The sequence below is a fragment of the Paramisgurnus dabryanus genome, chromosome 20, assembly GCF_030506205.2.
Source record: "Paramisgurnus dabryanus chromosome 20, PD_genome_1.1, whole genome shotgun sequence".
Classification (NCBI taxonomy): Eukaryota; Metazoa; Chordata; class Actinopteri; order Cypriniformes; family Cobitidae; genus Paramisgurnus; species Paramisgurnus dabryanus.
Window position 1 is genome coordinate 11,742,324 of NC_133356.1, and position 15,751 is coordinate 11,758,074.

The window sequence follows — 15,751 nt, forward strand, 5'->3', positions numbered from 1 at the left end:
AGTAGTAAATCACGTTGCGTGAATTATTTGAATACTCTCCTACCATAAATTTTGTGACTGAAGGGGAACCTACTACATATGCATATGCAATAAGGTCAGGCACAAAATAAAACTATGTCCATGCCTTTTCGGCAGTAATTTTTCACTGTATGTCTTTAGTAAATCCTCTCAGCAGCTTTACAACAGCAAAAGAGGAACTGGTGCAAGCTGCTTGTAAATCTGTCTCTTAGAGTTCATTTGACTTAAAAAAGGAATATAGACAGACTAAGGATAAAAAGGATTATAGTGATAAATAATAGAAGTATGATAAATAATAAATCACTATTATTTTCAATATTTAAGACAACCTGCATAACCTTTATCACTATTAAAAAAATCTATTTAAGTACAAGAATATGTATAGATTACAAATATAATGTATAGACACTGCAAACAAAACAATTATACAGTAGATTATCATTTATAGTCCAACAACAAAATTCGATTGTGATAATGCTTTGCAGAACAGATTATGCCCTATCATCAATGTCTTTGTGGGAAAAGAAATGCGACAAAATATGATGATTCGCTAGCTTCTTCCACACCATACAACCAAACATTAAGCTTATGTTAATTAATCCACCGTCATTTGCTAATCATATTAAGGAGCAATCTTGTTAAAACAGTCTCTAATAAACCTTGCAGTCAAACATCTAATTAGCATGTCCAGCTGTCAACATCAATACACATTTAGCCATTCAGTCTTTAAACATCCTCATAATAACTTAATTGATTCACAAATTCCTTTTGGCTTATTTTATACACGCATGCACATTCCCTACCATTGCCTCAAATAGATGTTTGCAAAACAGGCCCATTTAAAAAGCCAACAGACCATGTAAGGCAAGCTTTAGTCAAGCTGAACCGCTTTCTAATTCAATGCACGCTAAGGTAACAAGCTGCATAGATGATTAAGTCAGCCACTTGGAATTGCCAGGTTTAGGTTTCCGCAAGAAATCCTCTCATTTGTTGCCTTCGGTTTAAACCTTCTCTCTCAGGTATAAGACCAGACACTTCATTAATGCTTTGTAGCAAATGCAATTTGAATCAAACCTCAAAGCGGTGAATAGTAAGCACGGTGCAGTGGCTAAACAACTCCTAAAACAGCTGGAGATCACATCAGAGAAGCACAAACAGAGAGACGGAGACAAAAATGGCCTTTGCAGAGAGCACTTGCCACTTCACATTTTCCTCCTGGAAGGTTTGTGAGCTTTAATTGATTTTTCATCAGGGAAATGGACTGTGGAATCAGGTCCGAACATTTCCTTTGCATCCTGAGTACCTGCCATTTAAAAATTCTGTGCTCTTCTGGACATGGCACGTAACCTGACGTGTGTACTGTATTTGAGGCCTGTTGAACAATCCTAATGGTCCCTACCTTATTTATGTTGCTCTTGATCCACTCTTTCGCTGTCTTCAGGGCGATTTCTGCTGCCGGCTCATTGGGAAAACCTGTGGAGAGAGAGGACTCTGTTTTGAGAAATACAGGCATATGTACTCACACGTTAAGACTCACGCAAACATCGCCATATGGCTATTGCTGCTCAACTCTTTCCACACTTTCAACAGTAACTACAAACAACAATCTGTTGAGCGCGCACACAAATCCAAGAGCGAACGTTCACACGATTCGCCAATCCAAAATAACGCCCACCTTTTTACTTCCGCCGTAACATATTTCACACGACTGTTTCTACATGCCCATCTTACATCTTTAAATGTGGTCTATTACAACAAATTCATCACCGGGGCTTGCCAATTCCTTGTAGATTTACAGATCCATTAAGGTGCTCCGATGCGATCGTTTACACCGGTAGGCGCTCGGGTCACCACCACAATGAGAAAGTAATGACACATTGACCAGGGAATGTAAAAGACGACACCACTAACTGCCATATTAATCACCGGCGGCCGGGCCGAGATGGGAAACCGGTCTCGGTGTTAACACAGCGTATTGATTGAGGGTAAATTGATTGGAGGAAATTAATATTTCATTTGCAATGTGCATCTGTTGTCCAGCGAGTGCGGCGGTGACCCTGAGGACCCTTCACAGCACCAAGACGCTGTGGTGATGGGAGATGTAATTACCAGATGGCTGAAGAGATGTTTTCACCTCTCTATCTGTTCGGCAGCCTGACAGAATGCTATCTGTGTCTCTTGATGTCTCTCTGTACCTTTCAACACGAAATAATTTGGGGCTCTGTTGGATGTGCGCGGAGAGGTGGAGTCTGACATAAGCCCTTTTTGGTCAGTATCTGCCCTATTCATTCCCTGTTTTTAGTTATTCCTTACTTGACTCTTTCTAAAAAAAAAGACGAACTGACTGATTCATGCTGTTGGCTGGCATGAATTTTTGTATCATATTGTGTTAAGGGCAAAAAACGCGACACAACACCCCTGTACATATCATTTATTTAGTGTATTTCTGTTCCAGTTTAAAATTGGTTTGTGGTTCCCAGGCATTAATTATACAGCAAGAGATGGATAAAAGGAAAAACATTGTAGGAGAGAAACAGAGAGGTTTTTGACAAGCTCCCTCAAGGTCACAGTTACTGTAACAGTCAAACCTCATTGAAAGGTTTCTCTGATCAGCCATCATCTCTTCTGACTGCTTAACATGCTCCATACATGCCAGCTTGAAAAAGAGGGAATTTCATTTGATTTGTGTCAGATCTATAGATTCAAGAGTTTGCGAAACTGTAGTAATGCAGAGCATATACTGGAAAAGTGTAGAGATTTGAGAGACAGGCAAAATGCAGTGTACTGTATACATCCTATGCATAAACCACTAATGTTGCACAAAACCAATTAGTTGATATCTGCACTAAATGGCAGTGCCGTGGTTGGATAGTGCAGATTAAGGGGCGGTATTATCCCCTTCTGACATCACAAGGGGAGCCAAATTTCAACTACCTACTTTTCACATGTTTGAATCAAAACCAACTGGGTTGATTTTTTTTCATATTGATAGAAGGGGCGGTATTATCCCCTTCGGCATTATCCCCTTCTGACATCACAAGGTTGATAGAAGCACTGGGGACCCAATTGTAGCACTTAAACATGGAAAAAGTCAGATTTTCATGATATGTCCCCTTTAAGGACCTTTTTAAAGGTACTGTGAAGGACCTTTTTAAAGGTACTGCCCAGTGACAGATAAGGACTAATGTTTGACCATTTTTTTTCTGGCAGTGTAAAAATAAAGGCTTTTTAAAATACATGAGAAGACAGAATAGTGAGTGAAAAGGCAAAATTTTAAAATAAAGATCAATGGTTTAATGAAGCACAGTAAATTTTGTGCTGGATATTGCTAGGATCCAAAATTAACAATCACTACAGAGAGGCTTGGGGAGTAAATAAGCTGCTTGCCAACTTGGCCAGTAACTTTATAAGGAAAAGCAACATCTTTTATAGTTTCAAACAGATTTGAATAATAAAAGCCTGTCTCTCGCGGATTTAAATGTCAGTGATGATTCATTGCATCTATAAAAAACATAATTTGCAAATTGGGAAATATTTTACATATAAATATTCTTTTCAGAACTCTGAAAAAACATGACAAATACAATAATGGGTTATCCTTGCAACAGGTGCATTTTAACAGAATATTGTTAAATATAATGCTACACAAAAGGCAAGGATAAACAGTTAAATAAATAAATAAATCCCCAATGGAACAACAACATGTGACCCTGGGCCACAAAATGGTAATTTTTTTAATTGAGATTTATACATAATCTGAATAAATAAGCTTTCAGTTGATGCTTGGTTTGTTAGGATAGGACAATATTTGAAACTATTTGAAAATCTGAGGGTGCAAAATCGCCTTTGAAGTTGTCCAAATGAAACCCTTAGCAACACATGATAGATTATTTTTTGGTATATGTACTTGATGATTTTTGGCATTAAAATCTAATAATTTTGACCCATACGATGTAATGTTGGCTATTGTTACAAATATACACATAGGGGAAAGCGGGTGCGAAAGTAAAATTCTTCAGAAAAACGTAATTTTAAAAGATAATGTTTTAGACACACATATATTTTTTGCTGTGGTCAATAACTCACAATTGTGGTCTATCAATACCAGGTGGAATTTTGAACAAATGTAAAATGACTTTAGTATAATTTCACTTTGAACATAAGTAGCGAATTGTAACTTTTGACCCTGTCAGCTGGGACAACGTAACACACAGATGGGTCAAAAGTAGCACAACAGAACAATATAATTTTTGTGTTACACTTGTTTTTAGTAAATATACATGACTTTGACCTTGTTAATATGAACCTTCAAACATATTGTCATTTATTCTTGCAAAAAAGAATGAAATTTTAAATTTAAGTTATATCAAATGTTTCAAAAACAAACTGATTGTACAAACCAGAATTGTTGAAAAAAAAAAAATGCAGTTTGAACAATATAAAATTAAATCAAATTATAATAATAAACATTTTCAACATATTGCTATTAGCAGCGGGACAAAAGTAAGAAGTATTACCTGTCGATAACCTGTAGATTGATCAGTATTGTAACACATGAAACAAGAAACACAACGCTTAATATGAAAAAATGACTGCTTTAAAAACAGTTTTCCGGACCTAGACGCACAAAACAATGAAGAAATGATGCAATATTATTCAAGGGTTGCGTGCTAAAGATGCTGTCATAGTTTGGAATGTAAATGTTACCGCGTTACTTTCGCCCTGGTTCTCCCCTACTTAGGACTGATTTTGTGGTCGCGTGTCACATATAGGGGGCAAAACAAAGGGCAATGATGTATTTTAAGATATGTCAGGGCAAGTTGTTTTCAGTTTGGACAGCTCTTACATTTATTTTAATCTAGGACTAGTCTAATCCCTGTCCGGGAAACCGCCCCATAGTGTTGTTTGTGTTTATAAAAATGCAATACAAAGTTTAAGTTGGCATGAAATATTTATAGTGGATACATTTGCATGCCATTGACAGGTGTGGCAAAAAGTTAACGTTGGACCCTGAATATAGCACAGTCCACAGAAGTTTTGTCATCACTGATGGATGCCTACTAGTGTACAGGCCGCTGATGAGGGCTCCAGGGAGACACTGTTTTTAGAAGATTCCCTCTACCTCAAATGTTAACAGGAAAAAAGCTAGAGAGAAACTACTGTACAGTGTTGTATACAGGGTGTCAGCCATTTTGTACTGTTGTCAGCTATTTTATTTGCTATATAGATCACTGTTCTTCACCTACAATATAATGCACTCTGATTTATAGGGTACAACCATTGTATAATAACAGGTGTCACTGCCCATAAAGCAATGCAGGCGAATGCCAAATACATAAAGCAGGATGTTGCTCAGTTTAAAAGTCATTGATAGATTAAAAGAATCCAAATCTCAAAACCTTTTTTGAAATAAACAGACTGATAATGGATTACTGTTTTTTTTTTACAGTATTTACAATGTTTTATGTTCTGTAGGTAATGTACTGTATACATAAATCATATCAAGTAATGCCATCCATGCAGATATAAAATCTTTATTGTTTCTTTAAAAGCTACAGTCAGCTAATCCTTCTGCTTTTTTAGAAACTTGGTATGTGCCTTTCAAAAAGAGCTTCAGTTTTACAGTTATAATACATTTATCAACATACTGTACCAAGATGTTACTGTACTTCCAACTTATAATAAATGATAAGACAACTGCAAGAGGCACTAGTTAGTTATTTAAAAACTAATATGGCTGGAATCTGCAGCATGATCTAAGCAACGAGTGAAACGAAAACTGCTGAAATAAAATCCCAATGATAAAGCCTGAAAACTGCACTTGTGTGTGAGGGAAAACAAAAACATAATTTTACAAAATTTTCATTTTTGATCAATTAACCCTTTAGGTTAACTGGTTTAGGTGCAGTGATCTTTACACGTTTCATTTTATACCCGCAAATGCATAATAGCAACAAGCCATGACAACCTGCGCTTTACAATAATTTTACCACAAGATAAACTCACATGGGACCTTAACTATAGCAAATTCACTGTTAGCTGTAAACTCAATAACAAGAGCTGCCTGGTTGTCTGACAGATTCAGTCAATAATCTATGATTCATACTGATAACTATTGCAAAGAATTTAATTTGTAAAACTCTTTGAGCAATTTATTAAAAATGCTCAACAACACACTTTTAGATGCAATTTGAAAACATATCTCCAAAAACAAAAAACAAAACAACATTGTACTTGCTTCTTGTTGTGTGCCTCCAACAAAAACATCACATTAAAATTGTGTTTATCCATTTATTATTTCCCAGCGCCCAGCCCATCTCTCATGTCACATTCAATTCAGACTGCATGTACACAACTCTAAAAAATAAATCTGGTTGCCTTAGAGCTTTAGATTGAGATTCTTCTCAAACCTTGAAATGTGAGAACGAAAACATGTCGTCAACCCTCCAAATATCTCTAAGCAGTATCAACCTTGACAAAGCACAAAAGTGCAAAACAAAAAATCTTTTGTCAATTCCAAGATCAACGTAAAGATGTGCTTTTTCTTGCTTGTGCAGCAATAACCTCACATCACGGTGCAACTATCACAAAATATTTCTTCTCTAAGCCTGTGTTCATACTTTCACCTTGCCACTCTAAAGCTCAGGCTTTAAATACAGAGCTTTCTTGAAAATGCAACCTGTACGATATCAAGGTAAAGAGATAAGGATTCGACTGTAATCCACTACAAAGATGGACAGAGAAAACCAAGCCACCAGCTGACCCTGACTGATCCTGGACAGCCGTTGGGATGCGCTGTCTGGATTACCTCCACCTATCTTCCTGGACTAAAGTCCTCAGTGTCAACAAGACTGGACAGAGTAAAAAGGAAGCGACAAATGGGGAAGAAAGGTTTGGTATGTGCCTTTAATAGAGCACTGTTGTGTTAAACTGGAATGATGTCTGAACTCCTGCAGTGTTTTCTCTTTATATAAACTCGAAGTAAAAGCAGACATAAGTCTGACTTCCAGTCTTAAGTCCCATTAAACTAATAAAAAAATTAGGAGCATCAATGTTTGATTTGACTCATTGGTTTCTCACTGATTTTAATATTTGACATATGGCCTTACTCTGTAAATATTTAAGGATAACTCCACTTTCATAAGAAAAATCCTGATAATTTACTCACCCCCATGTCATCCAAGATGTTTATGTCTGTCTTTGTTAAGTTGAGAAGAAATAAAGTTTTTTAAGGAAACCAATCCGGGAAAACATTTCTCCATGGAGTCCATATAGTGGACCTCAACAGTTTACAGTTTCAATGTAGTTTAAAATAGCAGAAATCCATATATATATATATATGTCCATTATCTGGAAAAAATCCTGGAATGTTTTCCTAAAAAAACATGAACATCTTAAAATTATCAGGATATTTTTATAAAAGGGGAGTAATCTTTTATTCTGCAAACGATTAGTTGTTATGCAGTCCTGAAGTATTCCTTTAAAGATAGCAAGATTATATTTTCACAGAATGTCCTTTACATTACAATATATAGAATGATTGTATGTTAAAAACAGTAAATCACATAAAAATGACTTTTATTTACAATAAATGACCGTGATTGTACTGTAGGTCATATTGCATACATGTAAATGATAAAATGAGTGACCTTTATTCGCAAGTTAACAAGAGCCTTTAAAGTTGTGCACCGTATCAATATCAGAATCCCTAACTGCCTCTTATATTTCTCCTCAATGCCTCAGCAAGGTCTGTGCAGTAGTACATATCTTATAAATAAATTATAAATCATGCCTTTGTGTACACAAACCCTAAACGAGCAGACCTTGATATGGTGATGAATGCTTCAAGTCAATACAGCCCATCGAGCTGGATTATGAGGCAATAAAGGGCTCTCTTCAAATGACAATAATCTAATGAGTGACACATTTTGATGTAAGACAGCCCTGTCCTTTCCCTGACAAAGTCATTGGATGGTTAAACCTCACAGGAGCAGAGAGAGTCTTCTCTCGGATTCAGTGAAAGATGAACCGTCGTCTAATTCATTTTCTTTTTGTTGCTTATCTGAATATGGATATATCATGACAGATTGTGACAGCGCCATAACAGGGAGGCTGTTAAAATGCCCGAATGGTTCAAATCTAATTGCAATTCTCTCCTTTTTGACTCTGTTTCTCTGTAGGCCAAAATAATAATGGAGGTATTAACCTCTGGCTATTAGATTTGAGGTTTTCTGATATGAATTTGAAACGCAGATGTTTTCAGAAGCATCTTTAAAAGTGAAGTGTGTAATTGCAGAGATACTGGTGTCACCAAATGGACTGTTTGAATGTAATGACCACACTCCATTTTCTATTGGGTGGACAAACTTATGATCAAACATACTGTATATCATCCAAGTTAAAGTAATTTCTTTCTACATAAAATTATCCTATATAATAGGGTTGTGCCGATAGATGATAGTATTGTGTATGGGTGATCGTCAGACATATCGCTAATAGCACGCTTTCATGACAATAGTTGGCGATTATTATTATTATCATCATAGTTTCACATTAACATGCGGAAGGAGGGTTTGTGGGCTTCACTTTGCACGAGAGAGCTTATAATGCGCGCAGATTCATTCTCGCACGCACGTGGATTCAATGCGCACATCTTGGACTCTTGCTCGGACCTGAATGTGCGCGACATGGACTTCTCCTAGCACTCTAACATTTCCTTGCACTAGAGAGGTTGTTAGGCGTGCAGAGGATTAATGATGCAGATGGATTAATGGCATCAGTTTTAAAAAGGTTGCAGTCATGACAGTGTTACCCTTGCTTCTTTTTGGTAAAAAATGTACATATAAACAAATGAGTAAACTACTGCTACTATCATGTATCGGCGACCTCACGGGCTGATAATAGGGCCATCTCAAAATGGGGCATATCGCCCGACACTACTATATAATGTAAAGAACATTACAGTAATGTACTGTAAATAAATATTAGGGCTGTCAATAGATTAAAATATTTAATCTAGATTAATAGCATGATTTTTATGAGTTAACTCCCGATTAATCGCAAATTAATCTCACATTTTTATTTGTTCTAAATTTATCCTAATTTAATACTTTTCAGGTTTTTAATACTCTAATCATATATACATATATATATGTTTTATGCCAATGTATGTTTACACCAGCCTGTTTACAACAGAACCATCAAGTCATTGTTTTGTATATTAATTTTTCATTCAGAGGACCCTTTTCTTTCTACATCTACTGGATCTAATATAGTGTTACACATCAGATATTTTTACCCAACAGTTAACCAAACATTCACTTGACATAACAGATTATCCTACCTGCCTGAATTCTTGTCAAAACAGATATTTTTAAAACTGTAATTTTGTGTTGACGTCTATATATCGGGGTCGCGCACTCTCGTATCTGTGTGCACGCGCTTCAGATGTCAGTCAGCACGAGGAAGATCGCTTTTAAGTCTTGTCGCTCTTAATAACTCTTTTAACATAGATAATTATTTTAATATCAAGCAAGTCGTGCACTCTATTTTTAATTCATGCATATTTAAAACAAAACCAAATTAGATGCATATTTGATTAAGCATTAGGACGGTAACGTTACCTCTCAGAAAACGTACAAATAAAGATCATTTCAGATGTCCAACGAGCATTTAGAGCATTGGATTTGCTAGACGAGAGCTTAATGTTCTTATTTTTATTTGTAAAATATTTCTTATTTTACAAGGGTCAAACAGAAATTGCGTGTTGCGTTAATCGTCGTTAATAAAATTTGTGGCGTTAAAATGAATTTGCGTTAACGCGTTATTAATGTTAATTTTGACAGCCCTAATAAATATATATTTTTTCATTTTAAGTAAGGTCATGTCATATATTAAAATCAACTATTATAATCAAACTTTGATGCTTCTAATCTTATAACAGTCCCTCCAGAAAAACACGATTATGCGATCGCATGATTCAACGCATTATCGACCAAAGTCCGCATATTTATGCAGGGAGTTAATTTTTTCAAATACGCCACACTTGTGCAGCATAAATTACAGATTTCCATGCGCAAAATATTTCATAGCAAAAATCACATATATCTTAGCAGAATTATATATTCCTCAGTTTTTGCAACTTCCCACACTTTCATTGCATAAAAATGCATAAATATCTCGCATATTCCATCGCATTTTTTAAGAAAACGTGCTGCAAGATCAAGGATTTTTGCCCGCAACAATCACAAAAAAACTCTGTTTTTTTCTGGAAGGACTGTTATAATAAGTTCATGACATTCACCCTGGATTTCATAGACAGGGTCATATACAGAATACATTTTTCGCAACCTTTTGCAGTAACCTGTAAGTTATATAAAAAGCTCAAATTTCCTCTTTAAATTATAGCTATATTTCCTTATCATCTTCAATCATTATGATATTTTTTTTCTAAACATATTTAGCATCTATAAACCAGAATGAAGCTCCATTGAAAACGAGTAAAAGATGAAAGATAAAGAGATGCAACCTCCTCCCAATCTCTTTGCTTCCCATATATCCGCACTAAGACACTGAAAGATCCACTAGCTCTTTCCCATTCCATCTGAAGAAAAAATAACCAGTTTTAACCCATCGCTAGTGGCATTGATTGATAGGCTATGAAAGTCGGACTTAATAACCTCTATCATACCATCCAACCCCTCTGCTGGCGGCAGACGCCAGTTTGTTTATGGGTGGCATCTCCTCCGATATGCCATGTGTGTGAAAACTCTACCTTTGCTAATGGTCTGGGCTGAGGGATTGGACTGTCAGCTGGGAGTGAGGCCTCATTTTTCTACCTGCCTGCTGTCCACGTTTCCGACCCTACAGAACAGCCCCGTTACGCCCTGCCCCTGTACCCCGATCATCTGTCAGCCTGGACCTCAGCTCCCATGATGCATTGGGAGAGAGAGATGGGCTGTCAGCTCTAGATGGCTGTGAGTGACAGCGCTGCATGTTCGAACAGGACGCATGGGAGCAAATAATCTGGTGGGCGTGGCCATGTAGTTAATGTTCACATATGTTAAGTGTATACAGTAGACATAGTGGACAGATCTTGCAATGCAACACTTCATAGTGAACACATCTGGTAAGGTGTAAAAAGGTGAAAAACTGTATTCAAGGTGTGGAAAATATCGCATAGGAGCTACTTATTTGTCCTTTTGAGCTTGACAGGTCTGTGTCAAACATTTTCACACTTGAAAAAAAAGTTTGAAAAATTGTCTTTGTTTGGTTGTGAGGTTCTATTGCAAAAAGTTCTTTGTAAAAAAAAAAAAACCATTAAAAATATATACATAAATAAATAAAAGTATCTATATAGACTATAAAACTATCTTTTCTAAATACCTTTAATAAACTAAAAATTGTTCTTTTTTGGCTTTGCTGTAAAGAACCCCTTTATTTTTAAGTGTGCATGGCAAGACGGCTCTTCAAAAATAATAACGTGCGTGTGTGTGTTTCAAAAATAAAATAAAAAAGCTTTGAAACCCCATGAAGAAAATTCTTTTATTTCCCTTCTCAATGCCTATTTACTTACGCTTCTCTCTTTTTGACCAAAAGAAAAAGTCGTCATTAGGTCGGCAGGTTGGGAGGGAAATATTCGAGGTTGTTAGCTCTTTGATCATGATGTGTGTGAACACCCTTTCTATTATTCGAGAGTAAACCCTTTCTCTCTCTGTAATGATCTGTACAATTACTCAGGATTTGCGGTGCGGCGAGTTAGGATGGAGCTACAAACCATTTATTGACTAAAGTGTTTAATGCGGTTGCAGACAGCGCAGTGTAGAGCTTATTGGTGTATTCTTAAAAAATCTTACATCCGTATATCACTGAAACATACAGGGACACAAATAACAAAAGAGGGCATGCACACATGCACACTTACTGTAAATGCATAGCTTTTATATGTAGTAACATATAAAGGAAAGGCAATTTTAACTCATTCACCGCCAGCATTTTTTTGTGATTTTCACAAAAGTTTTACAAAATGCCTTGCAGGAAAATTTTCTTCTAAATATAAACATACAAATATATCAAATGAAAGAACTGCTTTTAAACAAACAAACAGAGAAAAAACTTTCATCATATCTATATTTTTTCTCTGCTCGTAAACTCTTAAATATGGGTATTTTGCTTAAAAAAAAAACATTAAAAAAAGCTGAAATAATTGCATTTTTGTGAAGGAATTTTGATAGAGATCAGATTCAAAACGATTATTTAAAACATACACAGAGTTTAAAATTAGTAAATAATTTTTTTGCTTCAGTTTTTTTTATTAATTGGGTCCACCTAGTCGCGGTATTACAGATTAACATAAAACCTCATCAGGAACACTTTTTCGGCAAATGTTTTCTTTTTATTGACGATATAACTCATCAATGGTGGGGAAAGACTTAAAAATGAAGGAAGTTAAAGGAACACATCACCGTTTTTCAATATTTTACTATGTTCTTACCTCAACTTAGATGAAATAATACATACTTATCTTTTTTCAATGCATGCACTTTTAATCTTTGTACAGCGCTTCTTGAATGTGCTAGCATTTATCCTAGCCCCATTCATTTCTATGGCTCCAAACAAAAGTTTTATTTTGTGTCACCATACTTACTGATGTAACTACTCATGTAACAGTCTTTAAATAGGGAAAACATGGAAGTGTTTGGTGGCATCTAAATTCATCCCTGTTTGGAGCCATAGGAATGAATGGGGCTAGGCTAAATGCTAACACATTCATGAGGTGCTGTACAAAGATTAAAAGTGCACGCATTGAAAAAAAATAGGTATGTATTAATTTGTCTAAGTTGAGGTAAGAACATAGAAAAATATTGAAAATTGTGGTGTTTTCCTTTAAGGCATAAAAAGATTGTTGAGTGTGCATTGCATAGAGGCTATTTGTACTTGTTTGTCTCTTTTTATTCTTAAACTACACGCACACACACACTTACTGAACATGCATGCACAGCTTTACATGGACCCAGGGTGCCGCACATGTACGATATACAGGTATGTTTGCACAGAGAAATATACACTATATAGGTATGAGGAAAATACATTTTACTTACCATATATTCCTGTTGATATGCATGGAAAGGCCTGAAACGTAAAGGGAAAAAAAAGTTTTAGCAACTTTTGAAATTCCATGAAAAATGAAAAGATTTCAAGCATGGACAAAGTCTGACCCAGTAAAATGAAAATGGTTTTAACTATAAGTATAACTGTATACTGTTAACTTATTCAGTGAATGTACGGTATAGAGAACAACAGGTCAGACAAGAATCAATTCATTGCCAAACTTTAAATTCTAACCTGTGAACAGTGAGATTTCTAACTTTTTGACTATTATTAAAATATGTCAGTAATAGCCAGTAGGCACAATAAGTAATACAAACTCACATTAAACATCAAATAAAAAATGGAGAACTGAGCAATATTGTTTTTGGTGTGTGTGGATCTCTAGGCTATACAGAATCAGAGACAATCTTCATGGCTTGGATGACATGAATGATTCTTCCTGTTGTGTTTGACATGTGTTGTTGGAGCATCAATCTGACACAGCGCGGCATGCAGACATGACGCTCGTGTACAGTAACTCTGTTTGAGACAACAAATCTTGTCACATATAGCACATTATACCAGCAGCTTTCCCACCTGTAGGCTTTGCCACCTGTTTCAGATATATATTCACCCAGTATAAAACTCAATTTCAATTAGTTTCCCCTTCTGAGAGATTTCAAAGACAACGCTTTTCCTGTCATCTGGTGTTGATTGAATAAATCTGGCAGTTAATTATGGGACAGTCATATTTTAGTATGCCACACACATACAGCTGGAGGGGAAAAGACCTATGAGAAATATACATCGCCATGATGGCTTCAAAAATGTACACAGTAATATTTAATACAATGATAATCTGATAATCAACAATCTGAGCTTTATGATGTCCTATTTTTAAAAAAGTAAACAGGATCTTGGATCGGAGCGACTAGGGAAAAATTGCTTTATTATAATGATGCTGTCACTAGAAAAAAAAAGAAATAAAGTTGGGCTCTGAGGAAAGTTACTAAACTAGCATTGAAAGCGAAAATTAAGCATTTTTAGAACGCGTTGACAGTACAGGTAACCACAATAATCCCCAAAGTGTACGTTTCTTCATTTTAGTTCTGCATTTGACACATGACTGATTAAATTAAAACTCACAAACACCTGGACCCTCAGGATTTAAACTTGTCAAGGCTTACTAAACTCAATGGGGAACACTTCTCACATGATTTCCGTAAAGGTTTTCATGAATTTTCTATTTATGTTCAGCCATGAAATGCAACCAGCCCATTAATGAAATCATTTACTTAAAGGGACACCCCACTTTTTTGGAAAATGCTCATTTTCCAGCTCCCCTAGAGTTAAATATTCAAATTTTACCGTTTTGGAATCCATTCAGCCGATCTCCGGGTCTGGAGGAACCACTTTTATCATAGCTTAGCACAATCCATTGAATCTGATTAGACCATTAGCATCGCGCAAAAAAAAATAACCAAAGAGCTTCAACATTTTTCCTATTTAAAACTTGATCCTTCTGTAGTTACATCGTGTACTAAGACTGACGGAAAATTAAAAGTTGCGATTTTCTAGTCAGATGGCTAGAAACTATACTCTCATCCCGGCGTAATAATCAAGGATTTTGCTGATGTAACATGGCTGCAGGAGGCGCAATGATATTACGTAGTGCCTAAAAATAGTCCCCTGCTATTGAAAGATACTAAGGGGAATATTTTCGGACATTGCGTAATATCATTGCGCCTGCTGCAGCCATATTACAGCAGCAAAGTCCTTGATTATTATACGCCAAATCGCAAAAAGAAAATCACAACTTTTAATTTTCCATCTGTCTTAGTACACGATGTAACTACAGAAGAGTCAAGTTTTAAATAGGAAAAATATTAAAACTCTTTGGTTATTTCTGAGCGCGATGCTAAAGGTCTAATCAGATTCAATGGATTATGCTAAGCTATGCTAAAAGCGGTAGCGCCAGACCCGGAGATTAGCTGACTGGATTCCAAAACGGTAAAAATCAAATGTTTAACTCTAGAGGAGCTGGAAAGTGAGCATATTTTCAAAAAAAGTGAAGTGTGCCTTTAAAGAAACAAATCAAATGATTTAAAAAAAATTGTGTTACATGTACTTTAAACTGAAAAATAAACATGACATACAGTTTGTGTCACAGTATTCTTCTTGAACTGATGATATAACAGATGCAAGAACGAGACGGCACAAAACAGACTAGAGCAAGTAACAGAGAAACAGAACAACTGTTATATTTATGGCCATATTTTTTAAAAGATTAAAAACTTACCATACAGTAATAGGTCTGGCTTTGCGGCGCTTTGCACCAGATGTATTACTCAAGAGTAGGTTTAAAGCGGCAAGAACCATCATTTTTCCACATGACTGCGTTCTGTGCTCCCATTCCACATTCATCATTTTTAGTGTATTAATAAACACTAAAGCGGAGATATTTATTCAAAGCTCTCATTTGTCTCCACAAACCAGCTGAATCTGTATTTTAGCACGACATTTATCACCAAAAAAGTGTGACCGCTGCGTTAATGCGGCATTATGACAAATGCAAATTTCCCTATCATTTCCGAACGCAACTGTTTGTTTGGACACAGATAAGGCGTGTGTTAAAAAAGGCGTG

At 35.9% G+C, this 15,751-nt stretch overlaps 1 protein-coding gene across 6 annotated transcripts in view; it reads right to left on the bottom strand.

The window, feature by feature from the left end:
* macrod2 (mono-ADP ribosylhydrolase 2) overlaps positions 1 to 15,751 on the bottom strand; it is a 690,444-nt gene that overhangs the window by 169,169 nt on the left and 505,524 nt on the right. For all 6 annotated transcript variants that reach the window (XM_065296426.2, XM_065296424.2, XM_065296422.2 and 3 more), the window contains exons 7-8: positions 13,119 to 13,149; positions 1,418 to 1,491 (exon numbers count right to left, since the gene is read on the bottom strand). In XM_065296426.2, the coding sequence (XP_065152498.1) occupies positions 1,418 to 1,491; positions 13,119 to 13,149 (105 nt within the window). The remainder of the gene's footprint in view (positions 1 to 1,417; positions 1,492 to 13,118; positions 13,150 to 15,751) is intronic.